General features: G+C 41.1%; 1 protein-coding gene across 5 annotated transcripts in view; it reads right to left on the bottom strand.

The window, feature by feature from the left end:
• Nucleotides 1-26,535, bottom strand: part of RSRC1 (arginine and serine rich coiled-coil 1) — a 322,546-nt gene that overhangs the window by 131,768 nt on the left and 164,243 nt on the right. For all 5 annotated transcript variants that reach the window (XM_090053020.1, XM_090053022.1, XM_090053024.1 and 2 more), the window contains exon 6: nucleotides 13,488-13,539. In XM_090053020.1, coding sequence (XP_089909146.1) covers nucleotides 13,488-13,539 — 52 coding nt within the window. The remainder of the gene's footprint in view (nucleotides 1-13,487; nucleotides 13,540-26,535) is intronic.

Genomic DNA, 26,535 nt, shown 5'->3' with positions numbered 1-26,535 from the left:
AATGAGTTAAATATCCAAAAATCCAGAAATGCTGTCAAAGAGCTCTGATAAATGTAAAATGATTTCTAATCATCAGCTTTTACCACATATGCTAATGCCATATTAGCAGCTCAATTCTGAAGTCTCATTTAAACTCCATCAACAATTCTATCTATAAAAATACTGTATTTTTCCATGTTTTTAGTAAGGAAAATGAAAGGCAGATTCCAAAAATAGATCAGTCACTCATTCCAACTCTAGACCTTTGAAATCAAGATCAATCACCTTTTGTAATCATCTTTATATGGAGAATAAGAGAATTCTATTTATTCCTATAGAAAATTTTCCAGATCTACTTTTCGGCTGAATGGTAAGATTAATAGTTCAGAACGTCCATATGCTATTTTGCATTAGTGCATTTACAGTAAAAGCACCAAACCATACTTCCAAGTTTATAAGAAAAGAGGAATGCTTCATGAACATTTTAATGGCAGAAACTATTACACTTTGAAGTTTTGTTTTCTTTGTAAATTTGTTTTTTGTGAGGAAAACAGGATTCTAATTTCTTAAAACTTTTTCCCTGAAAACTAGTGAGAAGAAACAATGCATATTTAATATACAAACAAGCTCAAAACCTATAGTTGTCTCTCTCTTTCTATAATGAAGTCTGGGAAAGAAATCACAGACACCCAAGTGGTTTGGCAACTGTAAGTGACAGAAGCTCAACTAAATCCTCTGTTTACACTGGGGATTAGCTGAGTAGATTGTGAGTAGCAAACTGAGCTGTCCATGGTCAAGGGAACCTGCTCCCTGTCAGCCCGTGGGGCAGAGGGACAAAGCATGGTCCTGGTAGGAAGTGACCCATAAACGTATTCCTACGAAGGATTTATACAAAGCCAGTCTGCCTCATAGAAACTCCATATGACCATTAACTGGCCTGCAAGGCCTGCCAGGAGGCCTAATTACAGGTCTAAAGAGCCCAATAACAAAAGCTGAAGAGCTTTAGCCTAGGGATGATCTGCTTTATACTGACTTGAGAGAGTCCATATAGGAGTGACAAAAAGAAAGAGGTTTAGCTTTAAAATTCTCCCAAGAGACGCAGCATTGTAACCAAGTCTGGAAAGCCCACATGCAACATACTTCAGATAGGCTTAAACATACCACCCTCTCAAAATTAACATTCAACTACTGCCTGCTTAACATCTGCTCAGACATGGCAAGTTGCTGTGATATTGTTCGACTTAGCTAAAAGGTTTTTCTATCTAAATATTAAGAGAGATACGTAAAGTCACTTGCATCTAAATTTATAGCTGGACCAATAATATCCGCTGAATGACAGTTTTTATAAATGAAAATTTGATTTCTTTAAATAATTAACATAGAAGATTTAAGCAGTGTGAACTCTTGCCCAGTTTACACAGAACCAAGATTCAGGCTTACTTGTATTGACAGAGAATTAGACTGACTTAATATGAAGTTTATGCCAAATCAACAAACATTAAGCATACAAAGACAAGGCATATTGCAGAGCATATCTTACCAAAAAGGTTGAAAAATAAATTTTAGGTATTAGTCATCCTAAATCCTGAGTTATGGTAAAATGTACATAATTATGCAAGCTAGCCAGATATTCCACATTTCAAATATCAGCAAAACAATAATATATTTAAAAATATTTTTTCAGCTAATTTGAAACTTGTGTCAAAAGTTCTGACTGAAATAACTAAACTGAATGCCAAACTTAGGTACTAAAACTGGATTTTAAGGGAATTGAACACCTCCAATTCCCATTGACACTGTGCTGGTCAACTGGGCATCTCAAGGCTTAGCACTTCTGAAAAATCAAGCCACGTTTTTTGAGGGACAGGGTGGAAGGAATGTAATGCTTTACCTTATATGTACATCAAAGGTTGTATGAAATTAGTAACAATTATGATTTGTAACTTAGATTTTAAACACTGAAATGTCTAAATATCAAGTTTTATTCAACACATCAGCTGCTTTCTTCTTATTCCCTCCATTTATTAATATGCTGCTGTCAACCAAAATACTAATATGTCAATGAAACGTTAAACAAAACCCTCAAACAGTGAAAACAAAAACTCCTGAACACAAATATTTTACCAGTAACAAGGAAGAGGGTAATATAATAGTTTTAAGCATACATGAAGGGGTCTTTTTTGCACAGAATGTTCTTTTTGAAGTCTCCTTCATTGTAAAAAATAGTTCTAAGGATTCTTGTCTGTAATTTACACAACTGGGTCTAGTAATAGGCATGAATTTAGGATTAAGTCTATTTTAGCAACCTAACTCAGGTTCTTTTCTTGTTCCCGTGTATGGCTTGAATAAATACAGCAAAGAAACCATAAAGGAGCCACAATCAACACAAACTGTAGCAATAAAGGCTATAAAACAGTTTTCATTACAATTCTCTTTTCTGACACTCATCAGCTTTCCAAAAACATTTGGCTTTGGGGCTGAAATGTACTATGATGGATCTCTGCCCAAAGCTAGGATTTTTTATTTAAGTCTGGGCAAAATCTCTTCCGACATTTTAAAATTTAAGAATTTGAAAAACATCCTTGCATGTTTCCCCTTGAAAAAAAATTCTATTAGCATTTTTCTGAATAAAGCTTCACCATTCCCTCCCCTCCCCGCCCCAAACTTGTTATGGAGACAGTCTTCATTTACATCATTTGCGTTTCACAGGTCTGGATATATAGGTGGAAGTAAATTTTAAACTTGAGTTACACACAATTAAAATTAATACTGAATATTCTCAGTTGTCATGAAATGAAAATAGATCCCATTATGAATGTACTCATTTTCCCAGTTTGATCTACATGCCAAACAACGGTTACTATGACAGTTTGCCTAAGGTAACTATAACTGCTTAACTATGTGCAACATAGAACAATATTTTTAAAAAGACATTTACTCTATAGTGCACAGTATCTAACAACTTTAGAAAATTTGTAGTTTCCTTCCACTGATAATTTAAAGTTTTTATTAAAATTATAGATATGCACATACCTTAAAATAATCTGGGAAAATTAGCCTGGGTTCGTCCTCCTTGTAGAAAAACTTACCTAGAGACAGCTGAACAGACATTCAAATGCTGAGTTCCTGAAGAGGACAGAGTTTGCAGTGCTGATGCTCTGCAGGTAAAAGGCCCTTGTGCATATAGCTCAGCATGCTCTATAAACTCCCTCACTCTGCCTGGAGACAAATAGCAGCAGTTACACAGGGCAGCCCTGAATGGCTGACCCAGACTGCTCAGAGTCAGCCTGTGTCTCCCTGCAGTACATGGAATTGTTAAGCCAGTGTTTTCTGCTCCCTGTTCAGCTGGAGCACCAGAGTCCAGCTAGTGACAGTGTTCCAAGAGAAGGGCTGAGGGAGCAAAGCATCCTGGGATGCTGGCTGGAGGACTCTGCTGTGGCTTCTCTCAAAAGAGATGGTGTACAGACATGCACTCTTCCAGGAGAAACTCCTGAGAGTGATTTAACCCTGGCTGTCCCTTGGTTATTTTTGCTCTTGGGGAAAAAAAAAAGCCTTGAATATTCATGGTTTCTACTGGGAGAGCAGTGACTTTCCTAGGAGAAAATGAACGTCCATATGTGGGCTAGAAGTTTACCTTTATACATTAAAAAGATACAGCCATCATAACATAAGCACATGTTTCTATTCTATTAAGCTCTATCAAACAGCAACAGTAAATAGAAAAAAAAGGGAAAAAACACTTCACCACCACCCTACTGTTCTTCAATAGAAAAGTAGGCTGTGTTAGAAAATAACCTTAAGACCTATGTTAATGAAAACTACAACCAGGATGGATGGGCAAGTAGTTCAGTACTGTGTCTGATGGTTACAAAATCATTGTTATTTTTAACATATTATCCTAAATTCTTAGGGTCACGCTTTAACACCATTTTTGGTAAAGACAAACTTGATGAAGGATAAAACTGCAGAGTTTAATTAGAACATCTTAAATGCTAACATTATTAATAGGGCTGTGCAAAGCTTCAGGTGTTGATTTGATTTGGAGGAGATTTGGCCTGATTTGGTGGCCAAATCTCTAAATCCAAATTGAATTAGGAGACCAATAAAAAGGCCCGAATTGATTTGAAGCTCTCCAGATTGATTCAGAAAAGATTTGGAGAGCTTCAGATATTCATGCAGTTCGTGCTCACCACCACAGGAAGCTGGACCCAGACTCCATGATAGTAAGTAGGGGGACCATGGTAAGGGGATCATGGGGGGACCCTGCCAGGCTCCAGCCCCTGCCTGCTGCCCCAGCCCCCTGAGCGCCCTCTTCCTGTTCTCCCAGGACCCCCCCCAGCTGCCCCGCCCAAACCCAGCTCCTGTCTCTTTAAAAAAGCCCCCACTCACTGGCTTCTACATGCAGGGGGGCGATTTGCCCCACACACTGCCTGGGGGGCTCTACCACGAGCCCCCCCAACTTTCACGCTGTCTACCAGCCCCACTCCCACGGCTTCCCTATCTGCCTCAGCTCCCAGCTCTTTAAAAAAAAAAGCCCGCACCCACTGGCTGCTGCAGCAGCCTTGAGGCTTCTGGGGGCTCATGGCAGGTCCCTCCACACAGCAGGGGGCAGCAAGGGACAGCAGGGATCTTTCCCCCTGGCATGCTGCAATATACTGCAGACAAATTTACAAGATAATCCAAGTATTCACCAATTTAGAATACTTATTTAGTGTATAAAGAAGACCAACAGCAGAAACAACAATGTTGCTCATCATTACACCTAAGTTTTAATGCTATATTTAAATACTGGCTAAAAAGACTCAACATTATCTTAAAACAACTATCATTAAATAATTTTGGTTAAATCCATCAATTCCAAAATTCTTGAAAAGATTTTTTAAAAAAATCAGTCTATTTGAAAAACAATTATCTGTGAAGTTTTTAGTGCACTGCACATAAATATAGCAAATCTAGATGTGATGCGTTAACAGCAAGGAAACACGAATCCCAGTAACACAGCAATTTACAAATACTGTTGAAGCCTGAACTAAAGCCTGGTTCCTAGTTTATTATTCTGAAAAGCTGAAGTAGTGATACTTTCAGCATTGAAAATAGCTTTCATGAAACAGTGTGTCACATCACTAGAATAGGAATATAATACAGTTTTATTGAAAAAGATTGCTTGGTAAAATTCTGACATGGCAGAGCCTCACATAAATAATACAAGGGTAAAAAGAGTTCTCACTGTGCTCTAAACAAAGAAAACTAATAAAAAAATCATTAGCTTCTCTCCTCATCCCTCACATAACAAGTTTGTCAACTTCATTTTTAATTGGCTAACACCAAACCAAACAAGTGGGTGTAGAATTTTAAAGCTGTATAAAATTTGGGTATTTTCCATTTGCAGCATTTAAATAGAAACAGAAAAAGGGATTTGCCAACATTTTACATTTTAAGAAAACAAACAAGCCTCTCTCAAAGTGCAGTCTGCACCTTCAGTTTAAACTTGTGTCCAATCATACATTTTGAAATTAAGAAGTGTCACAGTGTTTAAAATGTCTATGGAAATCCTAAGGACTCAGGTCATGATTATATACAACTCATGGTACCTTTAATACATTTTCCAGGTATTAAATTAAAAAATGAGGTGTGACAGCTGTGAGGAGTATAAACAAATTTTGTTTTTTCAGGCCTATGCTGTCACAATCATTTTATAATTATATCCTTCAAAGACATATTAAAAGATACGGAGAATGATGCATATGTTTGAAACTATGAGATACAAGAGGCTGGCTGCATTTTTGAAAAAGAAACATTGGCTGGAAATATCATAAAGTGTTTCTATTTAAAACAAATTGTTTCCAGTATAAAAATTCTAATGTCTCTTGTAAACTGTATTTTACCTACTTACATACAGATATGAGAGTATGAATTCAAACTGAGGATCTGAAATCACTACACAAACATGTATTCACTGATTAAAATACAGGTAAGAAATTCTAAAAGATTTTACTATACAAAAATAAATAAAACCAATTTTTAAAAGTTTTTATCCAGTGAATAAAAACAAAATATATGGTCTAGGGAACCACAACTATGGCTGGAGATTAATGTTTTATCAAATTACATGAAAAGTAAGGCCAATAAGAAAAACACCTATGCACAATGTGCAATTCATTATGGAGATACTGAAATAAATCACACACAAAACATTTTTTTGAAATAGCCACTGATGCCATTATGTCCAGCCTTAGTACCTATTCCATCACAAATGCTGCTGCTGGTGCTCTGAAAGTGTGAAAAAAATTAAGCTGTGGATGATGAGCACCAGGAACCCAAATTTAGCAGCCACTTCATTAAATAAAGCCTGAAGCCTTCATGCAACTTAAACCAAAACCCAGCTCAACAATATCGAGTTATTAATAACGATAATCTCAGAAATCAATTTAAAAGAAAAAAAAACTTATTTCAGAACTCAGTTCTCATGCTGCAACACTGCACCCAGATCTAAGATTATTTGTACTTACCCAAGGAAGATGGCTTACTTACACATCACATTTTAAATATTCACTAATTAACATTTTAATCTCTGAAATATGTGATATAATTACCATATTTACCCCTTGTCTGAGAATCATGGAATCACAGAAAATTTGGGTTGGAAGGGACCTCAGGAGTTCATCTACTCTAGCTCCCTGCTCAAAGCAGGACCATCCCCAACTAGATCATCCCAGGCAAGGCTCTGTCTAGCTGGGTCTTGAAAACCTCCAAGGATGGAGAATCCACAACCCCCCTGGGTAACATCTTCCAGTGTTTTACTACACTCCCGGTGAGATAATTCTTCCTAATATCTAACCTAAACTTCCCTTGCTGCAACTTGAGCCCATTGCTCCTTATTCTGTCATCTGCCACCACTGAGAACAGTTCAGCTCCATCTTCTTTCAAACCCCACTTTAGGTAGTTGAAGGCTGCTATTAAATCCCCTCTCACTTTTCTCTTTTGTAGGCTACGTAAGCCCAGTTCCCTCAGCCTCTCCTCCTAAGTCATGTGCCCCAGTCCCCTCACCATTTTCACTGCCCTAGACTTGCTTCAATTTGTCCATATCCTTTCTGTAGTTGGGGGGGGGGCACAAAACTGAACAGTACTCCAGATGTGGCCTCACCAGTGATGAATAGAAGGGAATAATCACTTCCCTTGACCTGCTGGCAACACACCTACCAATGCAGCCCAGTATGCTGTTAGCCTTCTTTGCAACAAGGGCACACTGCTGGCTCATATTCAGCTTATTGTCCACTGTAACCCCAGGTCCTCTTCTGCGGAGTTGCTGCCCAGATGGTCAGTCCCCAGCCTGTACTGATGTATGGGATGGTTCTGTCCTAAGTGCAGGACTTGGCATTTGTCCTTGTTGAACTGTATGAGATTTCTTTTGGCCCAATCTTCCAATTTGTTGAGATCACTCTGAATCCTAGCCCTGTCCTCCTGCATATCTACTGCTCCCCCCAGTTTGGTGTCATCTGCAAACTTGCTGAGGGCACATTCCATCCCATCTTCTAAGCTGGTTGATGAAGATACTGAACAAAACTGTCCCCAGGACTGACCCCCCGGGGGAATTCCTCTTGATACTGGCTTCCAACTAGACATCAAACCACTAATTGCTACTCTCTGAGCCCAATACTCCAGCCAGTTTTCTATCCACCTTACAGTTCATACATCTTTAGCTTGTCTGCATGAACACTGTGGGAGACCGTATCAAAAGCCCTGTTAAAAATCAAGGTATACCACATCTACTAGTCTTCCCCGCATCCACAGAGCCAGTCATCTCATCACAGAAAGCAATCCAGTTGGTTACGCATGACTCACTCATGGTGAATCCACGTGGACTGTTCCTAATCACCTCTTCTCCTTCAACTGCTTAGAAATGGATTGCCTCAGGATCTGCTCCATGATTTTTCCAGGGACTGTCATGAGGTTGACTAGTTTGTAGTTCCCTGGATCCTCCTTTTTGCCTTTCTTAAATATGGTCACTTAAATATGTTTGCCCTTTTCCAATCATCTGGAACCTCTCCCAATTGCCATGAGTTTTCAAAGATGATGGCCAGCAGCTCTGCAATCAGTCCACTCCCTCAGCACTAAAGGTGAACCGATACATCAGTCCAATATCGGATTGGTACCGATATAAAGAAAACTGGCTGCTTCGGATACTGGCCCAATGGGGCTGACAATTTGGCCAAACAATGCCTGTGCTATGTGCAGCCACAACACAGCAGTGAAGCAGTGAGGAAAAGAGCCGGCAGTGTAAAGAGCTGCCTCCAGCTGGTAAGTCTAGTGCAATGAAAGGGGAGGGAAAGGGTGTGGGGGGGAAATCAATGTTCCCCGCAGTGAGGGAGGGGGCAGGGGCAGCTGGGGGGGATGGAGCCACAGCTTGTGTGGGGGGAGGCGGCTCCTGTAGCTACTTGCACCCTGAAAGGGTACTGGGGGGTGTGCCCCAGGTACTGCACAGGGCGGGATGGGATGGGCTGCAGCTGGGGCTCCACAGGGCTCTTCTCAGCAGGAGCTGGGCTTGGAGCAGGTGCTGGTGGCGCTGGGAGGATGTTGCATCCACCTCAAATTTTGCCATGGCTCTGCTCCCAGGGCCACTGCTGCCAGCTGCCCAGTGCAGCCCTGGCTCTTTCTGGTACATAGGTGGAGGCAGGGCACTGAGCTGGGGTTGCATGAGGGAGCTGGTGGTGCTGGGAGTGCAGCAGCAGCAAAATCTGGGGTGGATAAGGCATCCCCCTGGTTCCACCGGCACCCGCTCTGAGCCCAGTACCCACTGAGAAAAGCCCCATGCAACCCCAGCTGCAGCCCACCCCTGCCCCGCCCTGTGCAGAACCTGGGGCATACATCATGTATAGAATCTAATTATTGAGGGGTCATTTTAAATTCAAACTCCTCTTGGATTCAGGTAAATATGGTAGAATTAATGTGCAAAGTGTACTCTCTTTGGGAATACTGGAAAGAAATTGCTGAAATCAAAGCACAAGGATACTGTGCCACAAGGACCCTCACTCTTCTGTTAGGGAATTTATTCTATATCATTATTGGCCGAAGCATGGATGACGCATGCCCCCAGTGGCTCGCGGGGTGCAGTGGTGGTGGGAGCGCGGCAGCATCGGCGGAAGCACGGCAGCAATAAGTGGGAGCTCCCACAGACACCATCGGTGCTGTTGGCAGCGGGGGGGGAGGGGGAACGCCAAGCATGGGCAGACACCCCGCCGGCAGTGTCAGTGGTGGCCAGCGGCGATTGCAGACCACCCGCAGACGCCACCACCGCATTGGTGGCGGGGCAGCGAGTGGCGAGTGCCTGCAGGCACCACTGACAATGTCAGCGGCACCTTTTTGTAGGGAATGCACCACCCTCGGGTGCACGTGCACCCACATGCACCCCCTATGCATCGCCCCGGGCTGAAGGAAGGGAGCTCCATAATAATCACATAGTTATTACAAAAATACGGCCAGCATGCAAACCTTGTGCTCTTACTGCTACCCTTAAGACTCCCAAAGTATATACCCAGAATACACATCTTATTAACCCATGATACTTTCTCCCTTATCACATTTTCTAACCTAAGACAGTAAATATAAATTTCATTCAATAAATGCTCTCCCCTCTGGTGCCTGAAAGGCAAGAAGTTTCCATGGAGCTCCTGCCCTCCTTCTCTTTAATAGAAACCATGTGTCCTGCAAAAAGAATAAATGTAGGGGAGACAAATTCACATTTTCCAAATATGAAATGGGGGCAGAAGGAAAACCAGTTAGCAGTTTTTTGGGTCATTAAAACAGCATTGGGACAGAGGTTGTCTGTCCCTTCCCCACTCTTGAACATGAACTTCAGGTGACTCAGAGAATTAACAAGGCAAAATCTCCAGGGAAGCCCATTGGCTTCTGGCCCTCCGGAAGGCAGGGGCAAATCTAAGGGGGAGGTGCAGTTATACCCCAGTTTGATTTCCTGCTCTATTCAAACTTTAAAACCAAACATTTGGAAAGAGCAGCAGCTTCTCTGTCCAGGCAGCACTAATAGAATTGATTGACTTTATGGCTCATTGTAGTCTATCTGTTTCCTTCTAATCTCTCCTCACTCCACAGGTGTTAATGACCCTCACTCCTTTCTAATGGTCTTGATGTTCCATCATTCAAGCTATCCTTTCTTTTGTAATTTTGCCACCTGTTAGCTATTCCTGAGTCTCTGTCTTATTTCACATCCCTGCAAACTATTTTTAGCTCTAGCTAAAAACCTCAACTCGGGTATGGTAATACTAAACTCAGGTGAACATTAGCTCAGGTGGAGAAATGACTGATAGTGAAGTATTGGATGCACTGTCAAAATAATCAAAAAAGCTACATTTTATTTTATAAATCTGAATAAGAGATGTTCAGTTAACTATAATGACTACAGGACTAATGAAACAATTATATTTTGACTACTGTTTGTCAAGTTTGCTGTGTTTTTTTAAACTCAATATATAATCTAGCACAGGGAGGCCAAACTATGGCATGGGTGACAACAGTAGCACAGACTGCCTCTGTGTAGCACATGGCAGACAGGAGAAGGGATAGTTACTACAGTGGCATATAGGGCAGGGAAAAGAAGGCAGAGCATCAGATTAGGCAGGTTGGCCCCAACTGATAACAGCAAACAAGTACAGATTCCAATAAAGTGAACTGTTTTCACTTAGATATTAAACTAAATAATACAGTGCTAGATCCCTAGCATATTAGGAAAGCTTCTAGAATGTAAGAAGTGCCATACCAGGTCAGACCTATAGTCCATATAGCCTAGTGTACCATTTCTGACAGCTACAGAAGTAGATGCTAGAGGAAGAGCACTGAACAGATGCAGATGCAGGGTGATCTATCCCCTATCCATTACCTTCCCTGATACCTACCACTATTGGTTTAGAGATGTCAGAGGAAACATCTCCAACTGTTCTGTTCAACAGTTATAAACAGCTCTCATCCATGAATTTGTCTAGTCACTCTAGAAGCTAAGCCTGGATTAAATTCTGACGATGCTATCTGACACTACCACTTCCTGTGAATTCCACAAGTAAAACGTTGCATAGTTCTAGTTTCTTTTTAACTGGAGAAGAATATATGTGTTGCACCACAACATCTGCACCCCACTTCTGCAAAATCTTAGATCTGCCTATTCCAAGGAGTGCTTGCTCAGGACTGGTAGAGACTTGTCTGGTTTCTGAGGGCATTTATAGATGTGCTCCAGGAGGCAGGGGCTTTTTAATTAGCGAGTTACACTAATTAAAAGCACCCGAGAATCATGTGTATCACTGTCCCCATGCTGAAAAATGGTGGTGGGGATCTTTGAACTAAAGCTCTTTTTCAGCATGGGGAAACTGATACACGTGACACTGGAAGCTATGGGAGCACATTCATTTCTGCACTCCAGCAGACTCAATTAATCAAGTCTGCTCTGACACGATGAATTTAAAGCACACTGGAGCAGCCTTGCTGCACGTCTATAGGAGCCCTGAGAGTCCCCTGAAGCAGGCTTAGTTTCTAAAGTGAGGGTGAAGCCTGGGCTCCTGCCCACTTTGAGACCCCAGTCTTTTGGTCTCTCACCTTCCCTGGTTCTCTGTGGCCTTAACTCAAGGAGTATCCAGTTCCACACTGGAGAAAGGGACTTTACCTCTTTTTGGGAAGACTCTGTTCCAAGAAGCACAACACAGTTGTTTCTGCAAAGGCATTTGTTGGGGCAAAAGCCACCCAACCACAGTTCTCTGTCCCCTCCTAAGGGGTTAAGCTAGAGGCAGGCAAAATATGGCCCATGCTGAGCTGCCTCTATTGCTGGTGCTCCCCACCATGCACATGCAGCCCCCACACTTGTGGAGCTTCCCTCCCATGGTGCACATGTTGGAGCCAGCTGCCTTCCCCACCCCCTGCCACTCCCAGGACTCCACTGAAAGTGGAGGAGAGCGCCAGCCCTGTTTCCCCACAGGGTCCTTGCACCTGTGCGGCAGGAAGTGGGGAAGGCAGCTGGCTCCAGCACATGGGGCTTCCCTCTTATGGCATGCAAGTGCAGGGATTGCACATGCGCGGCAGGGAGTGTTGGTGATACAGGTGGCACAGCAGGGGCTGCACTCCTCACCACTATATACAGTGCTGGCTGAAGCCACATGCCGCTGGGCACCTGCACTGGGCATGAGTGCGAGTGCCCCCACCTGCTGCTGCTGCGCCATAGGGGGAGTGTTGGTGGAGTCCCCACACCCCCCCCACCCACCCCACAAATGCCACACACCCACACAACCCTCTATATATACACACCACCCAACATACCCCATGCCCCCCACACACATAGCCACACCCCCTCATAACCTCCCCTCACGCCCTACCATACACACATACCCCCAACCACATCACCCCAGACAATATACAAGACTAGGAATTTATTTTTGTGTTATTATGTAATCATCTCTATATATGGTACACAAACAAATAATGACAAAAATATTGTTTGTAATAAAATTAAAATGTTACAGTAAGTGTTTGACTTTTAGTGTATGATTTTTTTTCTGGGTCTAAGATGGCAACCTCCCCTCCCAAAAGGAGTACTCCAGGGTGGGGAGGGGCAACAGGAGAGATTTCCAGTCACAAAGGTCAGGGGCAGGACTTCCAGTCCTAAAATGGTGACCACAAGGCAGGGCAACTGTCAAGGAGTGGGTGACCCTTAAAAGCTCACCAAGCCTTGTTAAGTGGCCCACCCCTAGGCTAAGCAGTCCCTCCCATTCTCAATCCAGCACATCCCTGTGCATCCCCAGCCTACACAACCCTGAACCCAGAGTCCCCAAAAACCAAAGATGTTAGAAAATTACGTGCACAGCCCAGTTACATGCTTTGTTTTTAAAGATTTGGGGTGCAGTTAGCCCAAGATCAGGGAGATGATCCCCAATATGAAGCTCACCACAGTCACACTACTGGCATCTGCTTCCAGGAGTTTGGGTAAGGACCTGAGGGCCAGGAACTGATTCCATCCCAAGCTTGACTGGGTAAGAGACAGCTGTGTCCCAGACACTGGGGCTGCCCCATGCTGGATTCTAACACTCAGCTGAGCATTGGTATCTGTCACAGGACAGCCCCAACCCAATACATGTGTAGCTGTGTAGCACTAGAGCTGACATTAGCTCTCATTAAATCAAAGGAGAAAGGAAGGAAAGGTGACCCGCATAAGTTGCTGGGTAATTCCCAAATGAATTAAGTTACTAATTCTTGTGGCTTGTTTAAGCCACATCCCTGCTGTCTAGATTATATGATATGGCACAGAATAAGAGTACCTTTAAAAAGAACTGAAAATGTAGTTCAGGCCTAAAATTTGTACCTTTAAGAATTCCACACCTTTAAGAATTCCGGACCTTTAAGAATTTCCCCAAACTCACCCACTTATTCCAAATCTACGCATCATCCAATCCAATATTGAAAATGACAGCAATTCAGTAATATTTCCTTGTATGAGGTATGTATGTAGCATTACTTACCAGCTGCTTCAAGAACAAGCTGTAATCTAGCTTTGGCCTGTTCAGCAGGAGACTGAAAGAAAGCATAATATAATCATAAACCTTCTCTACTATTAATGTGCAAATGTTTCAAAAGAGTCATTTTCTGTGTAATTTCATATACAAGCACACTTAATTGAAGACTTTACTCCTATACTTACTTAAGCAGTACTGAACAATCTTCTTCATCCTTATGTCAACCCTCTCCATTATCTTAAAGCTAATTTTAAAGCTCAAGTGACTATAAAGTTAAAAATAGAGTAAATTTTCAGATTTGAATGAACACTGGAAAATGTGAGCTCATAAAGAGAGAGCAGTAATATATATCTCTATGGTTCCAAACTTACCTATATAGGGAACCCCTCTAAAAACTCTCATGCACCAACACCCCTCCCACAAATTCACCCCAAACCTTTCCTGTCACAACAGTGGCATGATTACATAAATTAGTAATATTCAAACTCAAGCAAGAGCTTAACATGACTACTATCGCGTGTTTTATATACTGCCTTTTTTATCTATTCTCTCATTTTCTCTCTGTAAGGTCTTCCTTCACATCTGTTGGAACTGAATGTCCTCCTGCTGGCTGTGTAATCACAATACTAATCATTCCAGATGACACTGCACTGCAGGTGACACCGCTATACTCCTCTTCAATTTTAGTGTTACCCTATGACTTTGATCAAAATTCAATGATATATAAACCATATTTGTCATGAATTAGCAATCCTAAATTCAGGAGGCTCTTGTATTTGTACCATGACTAAAAGCCAATTGAAACCTTAGAAAGATATTTTCTGACAGTCAGCCATACAGGGTGCTTGCAGACATAAAAAAACAAAAACAAAAATGGCACTTTACTTTAAACTTGGCACTATAGGTGATGCGTGCCTCCTGAGGCTGGGGGGGGAGGAGGGGGAGGCGGCACAGCGACTACCTGTAGCTGGCAACCTGGGTGTTGGTGGCGAGGGTAGGCCAAGCAGGGACTGTCCACAGGTGCCCATGGTGGTGGGCGGGGGGTCCCACGCTGCTGGACACCAAGCCCAGAAGTGCCGGCAGTGCGCCTGGAAGTGCTATCCACCTGCCCCGCTTTCTGTGCCAAGCCCTGTGCATGCCCAGAAGAGACAGTGCATTACTTCAACCCAGCTTGCTTGATGTCTAAAGGCTGGGGACTTTAGTGGGGCCTTTTTGGTGCTTTTGTCTAATAACTGATTGAATCAGCTTTAGCTAAAAGTGACAAAAAGCTCTGCTGAAGCACCTGATCTTATAGAAGCTGCATAACTATGCTGAAGTAATGTGCTGCTGCTTCTGGTAAAGAGTCTTTTGGGGTTTTTTTAACATCTGCAAGCAGCCACAAATATTATGCAAGGTTATTAGGCATACATGTCTTTGTGCTGACTGATCCAACTGTGGGGGTAAGAGTGAAATCCTGAGCAAAGAAATTGCCTTGCCATTTTAAAATTCTTTCTGATCCTTCTTTAAAAAACAGTGGCACTTTCTGATTCAGAAAATTTCAGACTCTACTGTTCTGTGATAATGCACATAAAAGAATCTTTGCAACCTACAACTCTGCTGGTTGACAGGCGCACAGAATGTGGCAGTTTAACGTTTACAAAAATCAGCAGTACAACATGATTTGAGAGGGTAAAACTAAGAAAACTGCTGTCTAAGCTGAATACCTCCATTGCACACGCACCTACACACATACACCATCTAATTCTTGGGAGCATTACAATGATATCTGTACTTTTCTTTAGTCAACCCTTTCTTATCCCATTATACCTTCTCATAGTAAATGAGGTGAGTTACATTATCCTAGGCAGAGTGCTGTACTAATTGAATCTACTTCTAATTGCCTTAGGTGGAGCACCATGCTAACATAACTGTACTGTTTCCAGTACTTAAACTAGCTCTGAAAATTTTGTTACGTAACTAGCATTTTGCTTTGTAGACATAGTCTTACACTATACCCTCTCACTACAGCCTCTCAGCTAGGCTCAAGGGCTCCAAAAATACAGTAAAATTAGTGGTATACATAATTTGAGTTAGAAGACGTCACAAGGTAAAATGACAGATACCTACTAGGCACTGAAATTACATTACATTTCACCCATGCTATACTGACACAGCCATGATGGTCCAGGAAATATGGAAGCAGCAAGGTTTTTCTTTGGTGATATCTTTTATTGGACCAACTGTCTGGATGGGAGAAATGTTACATGAACTTCTGAGGACAAAGTGTCCTTCTTCTGGTCAGTGTCCTCCTTTTTGTGCCCAAATATCATTCCCAATAGTACCATTTGTCCAATGTAAAATGCAACCCCACCAAGAAAAAAACCCCAAATTTCTTCTCCACAAAAGGTTTGAGTCAGAGAGTTCATTCAGACCTCTGGTAATTCTAAATGCATTAAATAAATAAGTCTCTCTTTGGGCCAAGTTATATAGCACCATAGCACAGAAATGTGGGTTTTCTGGAAACTTTTCCAATGCCCTAAATAGAGCGTGATGTGATTTAGCATTTTTATTTGACTTATATTTAGTAAACAAAACAAAAAAGTACTCCCATGTTAATTTTAATGTCCCAATAGCCACAAGTATTTGAAATGAAATATTTGATTAGGAAAAAAAATGAATACAGCATGCTTAATGTGGTTTAAATGTTATATTCAAACAAATTCAAAGCTTTATGTGAAAAGAAATTATTTTTATTGGAATACTTGTAAAAAATGTATAGACAATACACTTCCCTTACATTGTTTGTTTCAATTTAAGGGAGAAAAATGAAGGCACTGAAAACTGTTGACACACTAATTTTTGCACACCCAAAGACCTGTGCATTATATGCCATGGTTGTTCACTTATCTACTTCAAGAGTTTAACTCTCTTCCACTGTGGTAATTGTGGCACCTCCAGTTTCACTGTCACTATCTCTGGAATCACTTGCACTACTTATTAGTTCCATTTCAGAATCTGATTGAGGCAAATCTGATTCAGAACTACTAGAATCACATTCTGTTTTACTAAAGGATGGTTTTACCAATGAGTCTAAGGGCAAGGTCAACTTATCATCATGCTGCATCTTCTTCACTAATTGTCCTTCTGACTGATTCTCCAGAAGCAAGAGATTTTGAGAAATAGAAACAAGCTTAGCAGTGCATTCATTTGTTAATCTATTTTTCTTTTTGTCTTGATTGAGCTGAAAGCTAGGGCTGTGAGAAATTTCGCCAGCAATTTTAACAAATTTCAAGGCCGAAACAGCAAAATTGGAATGAAATAAAAGCTGTTGAAATAGCCTCACAACAAAATGAGGCTGGTCGAAATGTTCTGACCACAGGCTGGGGATGGGAGGTCAGCCCGGGTGGGCTGCTTCCCGGTACCCTGTGCTACATCACACTGGGAGCACGAGGCAGCCCAGCTGGGCTGCTACCTGGTGCCCCATGCTACTTTACACCAGGGGACAAAAAGCAGCCCAGCTGGGCTGCCACTCTCGGTGCAATGTAGAGCGGGGTACCAGGAAGCAGCCCACCTGGGCTGCCTTCTGCCCCAGGGCTATGTAGCACTGGGAATGGGCACCCCCAGTAAAGCTAGAAACAATGTCGAAACAGCCTTTCTGTTTTGATGGAATGGAACAGAACAGTTGTTTTGATGCAAAATGAAATTCGAGATGAAACAGTGTTCCCTTGAACCATCAAAACTCAAGGCAAAAGAGAATGGTGCCATTTTGCACAACCCTACTGAAAGCCTTTCAGTTCCCTTCACAAGAAGCTGCTGTTGGTGGAATGCTTAGGATCCTTAGAGAAATCCTGGACAACAGTCAGGTGTTACAGTATCTCTTCCACCATGTGAGAGGAGACATTCTCTGTTGCCTGCCAAATGATGTCTTTGCTACAAAGTTTTTCTTTTGCACAGTACTCAGCAATGTCTGTCATCATGAGTATTTCGTCAATGTTGTGGACATTCTTCGCTACTACCATAATTGTATCAAGAGCAGTAGATAATTTATCTTCTGATAAATGTTGTCCTCTGGTGTTGATCCAAAAGGTTTGCTGTCAGATGAACTGGATGACAGTAAAACTCAGTTCTCTTAGCAAAAATTCGTTTTACTACTACTTCTTTTTTGGATACAGGTGAAGGCAGAAAAAGCTCAATTAGATTTTCATTCAGTTGTCTGAATATCTCTGGAATATTTGAAAGGCTTGATGTGTCTCCTTCAAGTTTCTTGATAGCCGCCGAAACTGGTAGTAACAAAGTGAATGCTCCTTGAATTCCAACCCCTAATGCATCATTGTCGAGAATCTGCTTCTGAATGTTCATTGGAATATCCGAGATACTGTGTCATCTACTGAAGCACACTGCAAACAGTTCTTTGTGCACGGCAAACTATGTAAACACTTCGTAGCTGAGCCCCATCTAGTTTCTCCTGGCAATAAAAGCGCACTTTCCTTCCCCTGCTTCTTCTGTAATTTCTTCAAAGTCTGATTAGCAATGATGAAGATTGTTGAATACCTTCACAATTGCTTTGCAGCTTGCCAATATTGTCTTCACTGTATTCATACTCACTCTAACCTTTGCCAGAAAATTAAACCCATACGCAAGACAGCCAAATACTAGTAAATGAGAATACTTTGCCTTTAATATTTGCCATGCAACTTTCATGTTAGTCACATTATCAGTTACAAGAGCTTGTACCCAGGAGTGACCTGCACTTTCAAGCTCTTCACTCAGTAATCTGGCTATGTATTCACCTGTATGACAAGAAGATTTGGTAGTAATTGCTTTCAGGCATGTTGGTTCAGGTGTTGCTAACATAATGTTCAATAAAGGACTCCTTATATATCAGTCTATCCACCTGACAGTAGAGTCTGATTCTGCTTAACCAATTCTTTGAATAACTGTTGTTTGAACTCTGTCATACTCTCTATCTAAGAGAGAACGTGATAAGAGATAACGTGATGGTAACTTATATGATGGGTGAATGAGTTTGTAATGTTCCTTCCAGTATTGATTTTCAGTTATGGAAAGAGGTGTACCACTTGTAAATATAGCTCGACCTAATGTCTCATCTGCTTTTCCTTAATCTTCTTTTGACATTTTCCACAAAGCTTGATAAAAAGCTTGACTGTCTTGAACAGCTACTCATGGTAGATCACATATCTAGTGACAGTGATCTTAAAAGCAAGGATCCTGCTGCTTCTTCCCTTAGACCTGGCTGCTCAACATTTTCATTTTCCACTTTTTCCAAATCTGCTTTTTCACATGAGCTACCAAGTTCCTGCAACAAAAGGGGGAAAGGATTCTTATTTTAGTCTATTTTAGTCTGGCCTCATCCATCAGAAAGAGAAGAAGTGGCAGGGAGATTGCTTCCCCACCTCCCTGCCAGAAATAGCATTCTGCTGCTCAGTTGCCCTGGGACTGCAGAGCCAAAGAGAAGTATAGTCTGGTCTCCACCATCGGCCAGAGAACTAAGCTCATTCTGCTGGGTTAAAATAATTAACTATTTGTCTGTTATTTAATTAAAAAATATATATACATTGTTAAGCCTAAACCACTTTGAGTGCTTAGTGCAAGCAGAAAAGCAAGATACAAATATTTTAAATGAACAAACAGTCCAGAGTTGCATTAACAACTTTTAAAATGATAGCGTTTTAAAACAATATAGATGCTAGTCTATCCTGTGTGTTGTTTAACATATGAATTTGTTTACTTACATAGGGTTCCTGAAGTAGACTTTTCTCAGATGATGTTGTTCCACCATTTGGTTGTATTAGCTTTCTGTATATGACTTGTACTCTTTCAGGACAGTTTCTACATTTTATTAAATGTTTCTTCAGTCTTGTTGCATAGTTAGCATACTCCTGCTGCAATATTTACATCTACCCACTTTCTTCCTTCCTTCAGTTGCTTGAACTTTACTAGAATGATGCCACACACTAGTTTTTTTTTTCTTGATTAGGCATTATTCTGGCTACTTCAAACCAAAAGCACTAAAAATACTTCGTGTGTTTGCTGAACTGAAAGTGAACAAAAATTAATCACAGTTTTAGTTTTGTTTTCACTTGCAGTCTGAGATGAAATAAGAATTTTGGTTTAGTTTTGATTTGATCTGTACAGCCAATTAGGTGAATTTATACCTTGACTTTTGGTTTGGATTATTATATGAGTGTATTTACCCTCCTGTTTACAAATCAATAAAACATATGTACTCTCTCACACACTTCCTAGGGATAATCACCTGAAAAACATTAATTGCAACTTTGAAGCTGCCAAGCTTGCCTAATATTGTATTGGCATCCATTAATTGTTACTAATCAATTTTATGAAACAATGAATTTTTAGAAATGGAAAATTTCTCACAGAAAAATAAAGCACTGGACAATTTTCCACCCCATATCTCTGCCATAGCCTTCACCAGACAGCCTTAATTAAATTAATAATGCAGATTCAGAACTTAGATTTAGCTTCTGCCACCACAGCATTAAGTGAAATTCCTCTAGTGAACTGAAGTTTCAACATTGTAGCTGTAATGGTTCAGGCCAACTGTATAGCTGGAAGAGACCAAAAACAAGCTTCAGAACACCAGGTACCCTTTCCTCAGGCCAGACATTATTCTTTTACATAATTCGGCTTATCTGTTTATTTCTACTGTGTTTTACTCGGTTTATGGTTATTCCTGATAACTTCTTTGTTCAACAGGTTTATTGCCTTCTTCCCCTTCTTCAAATGAATACTTTCATTTACATAATGATGTTAAACAAAAGTTATGATCTTACCCATTATTTAGCGTAAGCTGTGTGGGGGGGGGTTTCCAGAGCTGAAGAAGGTCACTTTGTGCCTGAAAAGTAACCCAACTATACAATTGGTCCAATAAAAGATATCACCAAACAAAACCTTGTTTCTTAAAAACAAACACTAGAAAGTTTATGGCTATTAACAGCGAGTTCTAAACTCATGGGAAGCTATTACACAGCGTAGCAAAGGAAGTTTGTGCCAGGGAGAGTTGCTATATATTTTATAGCAGCAGCATCCCATCTTCCCCTTGCAATGAAAATTCAACTGCAGCCATCTCTGAGCTTAAATTTTTCATTCAAATCATTATATCAGACTTAAAATACCTACATTATAGAGGTTGTTTCAGGTACTAAAAAAAAGTTAGAATCTGCTTAACAGTCTGTGATTCACCATATAAAAACTGAGATAGATATGACTGTATTAATTTTGAACGGTTTTTTTGGAAAATACAGAGCAACTGAAGAGGTGTAATATAGGTGCTGTAAGAAGGGGATCTAGAAAAATCTTAAACAGCAAAAAGTCGAATTTCATCATGACAGCTCCATATGATGTAATCAGAATGAAAATATTAAATAATTCACAGGGCTTTTGTCTTTGATGACAAGGTTACAAACCTTGAGATTAGAAATATGGCCCAAGGCATCCAAACAATGGCAATATCAAGCTTAGAACTACCTTAATTCAAACTGCAATGCTCTTACTCATATTTTTTTAAGAAAACCTCTGTTTCTCATGTAAAAATGTTAGTATTTATTGGTTTTGGTAGTAATAGATTTAAACAGTTTTTTGCTAGTTGTCATCAAGGATATGAGCTGGAAATAGTCCAACTACATGGGTTTTCCTCCTTTAAAAAAGTATTTAAAAGCAAGCCTAGTCTTTTTGCTAAAATTTGTTAAATAATGGATTGTGTGATCAGGATTGTGTGATCAATCTGCATGTATTTAATGTGTCTTTGTTTAATCTTTGCATTTGATAAATACAGAAATAGCAATCCTTAAAGACTTCCATCTCTCATAACAGACATGAGTGACAGTCCCGCAGTGGCATGTCTTTAACAGCAAGCCTGAGTGACATTCCTTAGATGTATAGCACGTGCTGCCTGAAAACTGTAATTAAAATGTTTCTCTAGGACTAGCAGATTCTCTAGGATGAAAAAACCTCTCTCCCACAAAAATAAAGATTAGCAGGAATCAGGGAGATGATAATGAGCCATAAAGTCATTGACTCAGCTCTGCCTGAATAGAAATGCTGCTGCCCTTCCCAGGCAGTTGGTTCTACATCTGGGTGGAGCAGGAATCAAAAGGTGGGGATGCGGGTACAACTGCACCACTGTACCCTCATGGATTCATCCTTGGTGGTACTCTAATATACTGGCTGTATAAACATACTGGTAGGAGTTCCCACAACATTAATTCTGTAGTTCAAACTAGAAATAGCACATGAATCACAGCTGAAGTAGCTCTTGATATTTCCACCAGCAGAAATCTGACTTAAGTGTGTTTAGATTTCCCCTGGAGTGAAATGTCAATTTAATAAATTTGAATGAGCCAGCAAATGTAAGTTATAGTTTAAAATTAGTCAAATTCTAAGTTGTTAGTTAGTTGCAACCTCAACCCTGGTGCAAATACATGCTATATTAACTTTACTTATAGTGTACCTACTCACATGAAGGCTGAATTTGGCTTATGAATTGTAGAAATTGCCTGTTATATCTATAGCACATAAATGTTAAGAATAATGATGAAAATAGCTAGGGGTGGAAAGGAGAGTGCTGAATGTTGCTTAGACCCTTCAGTGTTTAAGACACGATATTAAATTAAATTAATTGAGTAAAAATGATAGATGAAAATCGTAAACATGCCCTTTTATCACTTCTGTAATCAACTGAGAATGAAAGAGATGGAACTGTAAGATTCCTAAAACATCATTTTATCACAGAGTCTAACCAACAGATTCTTGTAAAGAAAATTATGTCCCATTAAGCTACTAGATTTCTTTAGCTGTTTTCATAAAACAGAATAAAAAGGAAAAACGACTTGGTCTTTCAAAAGGCCATTCCAAGAGAGTTATAAAGAAATTAAGCAGTTAGGACGTGAAAGGCAAAAACTAGTTAAAAGATAACTCTAAGAGCAGCAATAAGCGGTCCATCTTCACATAAGCAATTAAAGGCCAGGGCTAATGGGGCTTAGGCCCCCCCAAACACGGGTCAGTGAGTAGGGCCACAAGGCAGTCCAGGCACGGGCTCAGGGCAGCTGCAGCAGTTGGGAAGGGGCAAGCACAGACACGCAGTCACAGCCTGCAGCAGCCTGGTAGCATATAGAGTACTGCTCACCACAGCAGACAAGTCTGTTGTGGGGAAGGGATGTGGGGGTGCAGACCAAGGCCCCTGCAGTAAGGAAGCAAGTGGGGCAGGAGCAGGGGCAGGGCAGGTCATGGGATGCTCAGAGACTTGGAGGCTCATTCATGGGCACGGGTGGGGGGGTGCTCCTGCTGCTGTGCACAGACTGGCAGAGGCCCTGGAGCCACACTGCCCCCAGATCTCTGTGTGGGGTGGAGGCAGGCTGCCGCTGTGGACTGGGTTCTGCACCCCACTGCCGCTGCCCAGGGAGCAGCACGATGCCATGTGCCTGCTGCCGCTAGGTGGGCAGGAGATGCAGAGCAGACAGCATGCGGCAGGGACATGGTGTTGCACCACTCCCCAGGCAGCGGTAGCAAGGCATAGATCCCAGCTAGCAGTGGCAACCCATCTCAGCCCCATGCACATGATCCAAGGGGCACATGCCTCCAGGCCTCTGCGGGGGTGTGCGCAGCAGCAGGAACACCCTCCCCATGCCCCTGGATGAGCAACCCAGGCTCTGAGTGTCCCATGACCTGCCCTGACCTCGGGGCCCCATTCACCCCAGCCCCTGCCTCACTTCCTCCCTCACTGTGGGGGCAATTTGCCCTCTCATGCCCCTTCTGCATGACAGACTTACCTGCTGGGGGGAAGGGGTGCACACACATGCTCAGCCCCCCAAATAATATTTCCTCCCTTTGCCCGTCCATCTTCATCACAGGAACTGCAACATGTTACTGAGTTTGTGCTAGAAATAGTGTTGTCTAATACATAAATGATCTGGAAAATGGGTGAAGAGCTGCATAGTAAATTTGCAAATGCCACATTATATAGGGTATTGGAGACTAAATAAATTTTATGGGGAACCTAACCAAGCCAGGTAACAACATGTCAGATGAAATGCAAGAATAACATATCCACAGGTGTAGCAAGGCAGCTCTGCACCTGGGACACCTATGACACACAGGGCAGTGCCAACTCTTGTCATGCAAGTTGTGGTGGTATGGTCAGCTGCTGCTGTGGCAGTGCCTGCTCTTGCACATACATCCCCACCCCACAATGGCAGCTCCAGGGGTTCCAGCCCTGGTTTTCCCCTGCTCCCTCCAGTTACCCTACTGGACATGGTGAAGTAGATGTGGGCATCTCTGTGCACTATTCAAGGTGTATCAGTAATCAAAAAAGCAAAAGGAAAAAGAAGAAGGCTGAAAGGAACAGAATGGAAAATAATACACAAAATATAACAACATACATCAGTGAAATGCCTTCACCTAAAATGCACATCCAGTTCTTGTCAACAAGGTTCAAGAACAAAAAAAACTAGTTACTTTTAAAACGGAGCTTGATCAGATTATAAAGGGCTTATATGACGTGGTTGCCTGTAATAGTTGGTGACTGTATCTAATGACCTAGGAAGTGCCTTGAAATCCTATGATTCTACAGTCCCAAACAGGAAAAAGCAAAAGTAAGAAGAAAGACAAAAATAATCAGGAGCAGTGAAAAACTATTATATTAAAAGAGTGAAAAATTGATTTTTCCCCCATAAAGTCCAAGATAAAAGTATGCAACATAAAGAATGATAAAGAAGGACAGAGCAAGAATTTCAATGTATCTTTTATAATAATGTAATAAAGAACAAGAGGAAACAACAGAACTGAAAGGTGGCAGATTCAAAACTGCTGAAAGCATGTTCTTCCATAACATATACTGAAAACTTATTGCATAAGACATCACTGGTCCAGAGTGGGTTTCATATGAATTGTTAATCATGTGTTTTGAAAACTAATACAATTCAGAATGAAAATATATCATTACAAAAATTCGAGGTGATAGAAAAACCTATTTGGTGCAGCCAAACTTCATCCACAGGGTGGTAAAAGAATGGACAAGTTTCGGTCTTCTGAAAGATCTGATACTGTCACCAGGAGCAGAATGCCTGCCTCTGCTACCACAGCATTAAGAGGGTGCCCTTGGCCTGCGGTGTCTCAGCCCTGTCTTGCTTGGACCTTGCTAGCCCTTGGCAGAGGTGATTTTGCCAGCTAAAAGAATCTTACCCTTGTCCAGTCACGCACTTGGAAAAGATGACTCCCCACTGAAATGGGGCATGTGTGAATAGTCTATCTTGGTGCCTCTAACACTCACAGAAGAAAACAATGGCTGCTTGCAGAAGTTAAATCTCCCCCTCCTCCCCCAAATGCGCTTTATCAAAAGAAGCAGCGCGTTACTTCGACCCAGCTCTGCAGTGTCAGTATAGATTGGGCACTTCAACAGGGCTTTTTGGCATGGCAGCTGCTGGGGTCTCCATGGAAACCAGCCCCAGCTGTGTGGGCAGGGGCTGCTGACCAGATCCAGCCAAATGGGCTGGACTTTGCCCGTCTCTGGTGTAGACAGTCCAGCCCACAGACAATGACATACCATGCTAGAAAGATGGTTAGGTTGCGAGTACTTGTAGAAGACAAGCATCACTGCGAAAATGTAGAGGACAGCACCTATCCTCAACGAGGATCTGAAGGACACCCGGCACAGCTGTATTAATCCCTTCATTTACACAACTGTAACAACTCCGTTAGTTGCTAGGTTTTCAAATAATGCAGGGAGGGTTAAGGGAGGTGGACAATGTGGCCCAATTATTACAACTCATACTCCGGTATTAAATAAAGAAGTGTTAACATACATGTACCAACAAAACAATAACTGAAAACCAACCTCATTCACTATTAGAATATTCAATCAGTTAAAAAACAGAATGCATTGACCTGAAGACTGGCCATTTACTTTAACTGATTTTACTTTTGTATAAACATTCAAAAGGAAAAATGTACCACATTTTCTCCAAATATGGGACCTTTTCAAGAATCCTTATGACCTCTTCCTATTCAAGTTGCTACAGGGATTTTTGTTGTTGTTCTGTACTGTTTATAAATGTCAGATAATTTTCTTGTACGTGCTGCAAAAAGAGAATTACTAAACCAGTTATAATAGGCTTGGCTTCCCCAGAGGGTGCTGTGGCTTATCACAGTATCTTTACTGGTGTGGTCAAGAAACTCTACCATGTTATACAATATGACCAATTCTAATTTTAGAAGACAAATAACAGAAGCAAGTCATGGGCAGGAGCAAATTATTGTAGCAAGGTGTTATGTATGTACAACTTGGATTTACAGAAATGTTTTCATTTTACATTAAGGAGAGTTTTACCATCTGTTAATCTACTCATTGAAATAACTAAAACACCATGTATTGCAGTAGAAGTTACTAAATAATGCCAAGAAAAATACTTTACTCTGCAACTGGAACAGACTAGACAAACTTCAATACCTACCTAAAGGGTGATACTGAACTGCAAATAAAAGACCTAAGATGACAAATACCAGTCCTTCCATGAGGAACATAATGAAAAAGGACAACACCAGAAATGCAAGTTTTTATTAATTCTCCATTAAAAACACTGCATGACTTATACTATAAAAGAGACAGCACTTCCATCATTTAGCATACAGATTAATTTGAAAAAGCAGGCAAGTTCCCATTAGTGTAGTTCTTTAAAAGCCTGCTAATATCTCCTGTTAGACTTAAGTACACATTGGAATACATGTGTCAGAAAAAAAAATCCATATATTTATATAACAGAAGAGTTAAAAATATATTTATACCTATAGTAGTGAATTTCCTCATGTGCTTAACTCTATTAATTTAACTTTTTTCTTTTTTTTAAACAATAAGTGCTTTGAAAATTAGTCTACTTCATATAGAAAAATTCATGAACTGAATTTTTGTTGCAAAAAAATATTTTGCAGCTTCCAATGTATGTAGCTGGTTCAAGGAAAATATAAAAGCAAAATATAATACAAACTGAAAAGGCTGAAGATATTCAACTTTAAAATGTGGATTTCTATTACCATATTATTT

The sequence above is a fragment of the Crocodylus siamensis genome, chromosome 6, assembly GCF_052110815.1.
Source record: "Crocodylus siamensis isolate JL-2025a chromosome 6, ASM5211081v1, whole genome shotgun sequence".
Classification (NCBI taxonomy): Eukaryota; Metazoa; Chordata; order Crocodylia; family Crocodylidae; genus Crocodylus; species Crocodylus siamensis.
Note: the sequence above shows the minus strand (reverse complement) of the source record. Positions and strands in the feature narration are given on the sequence as shown.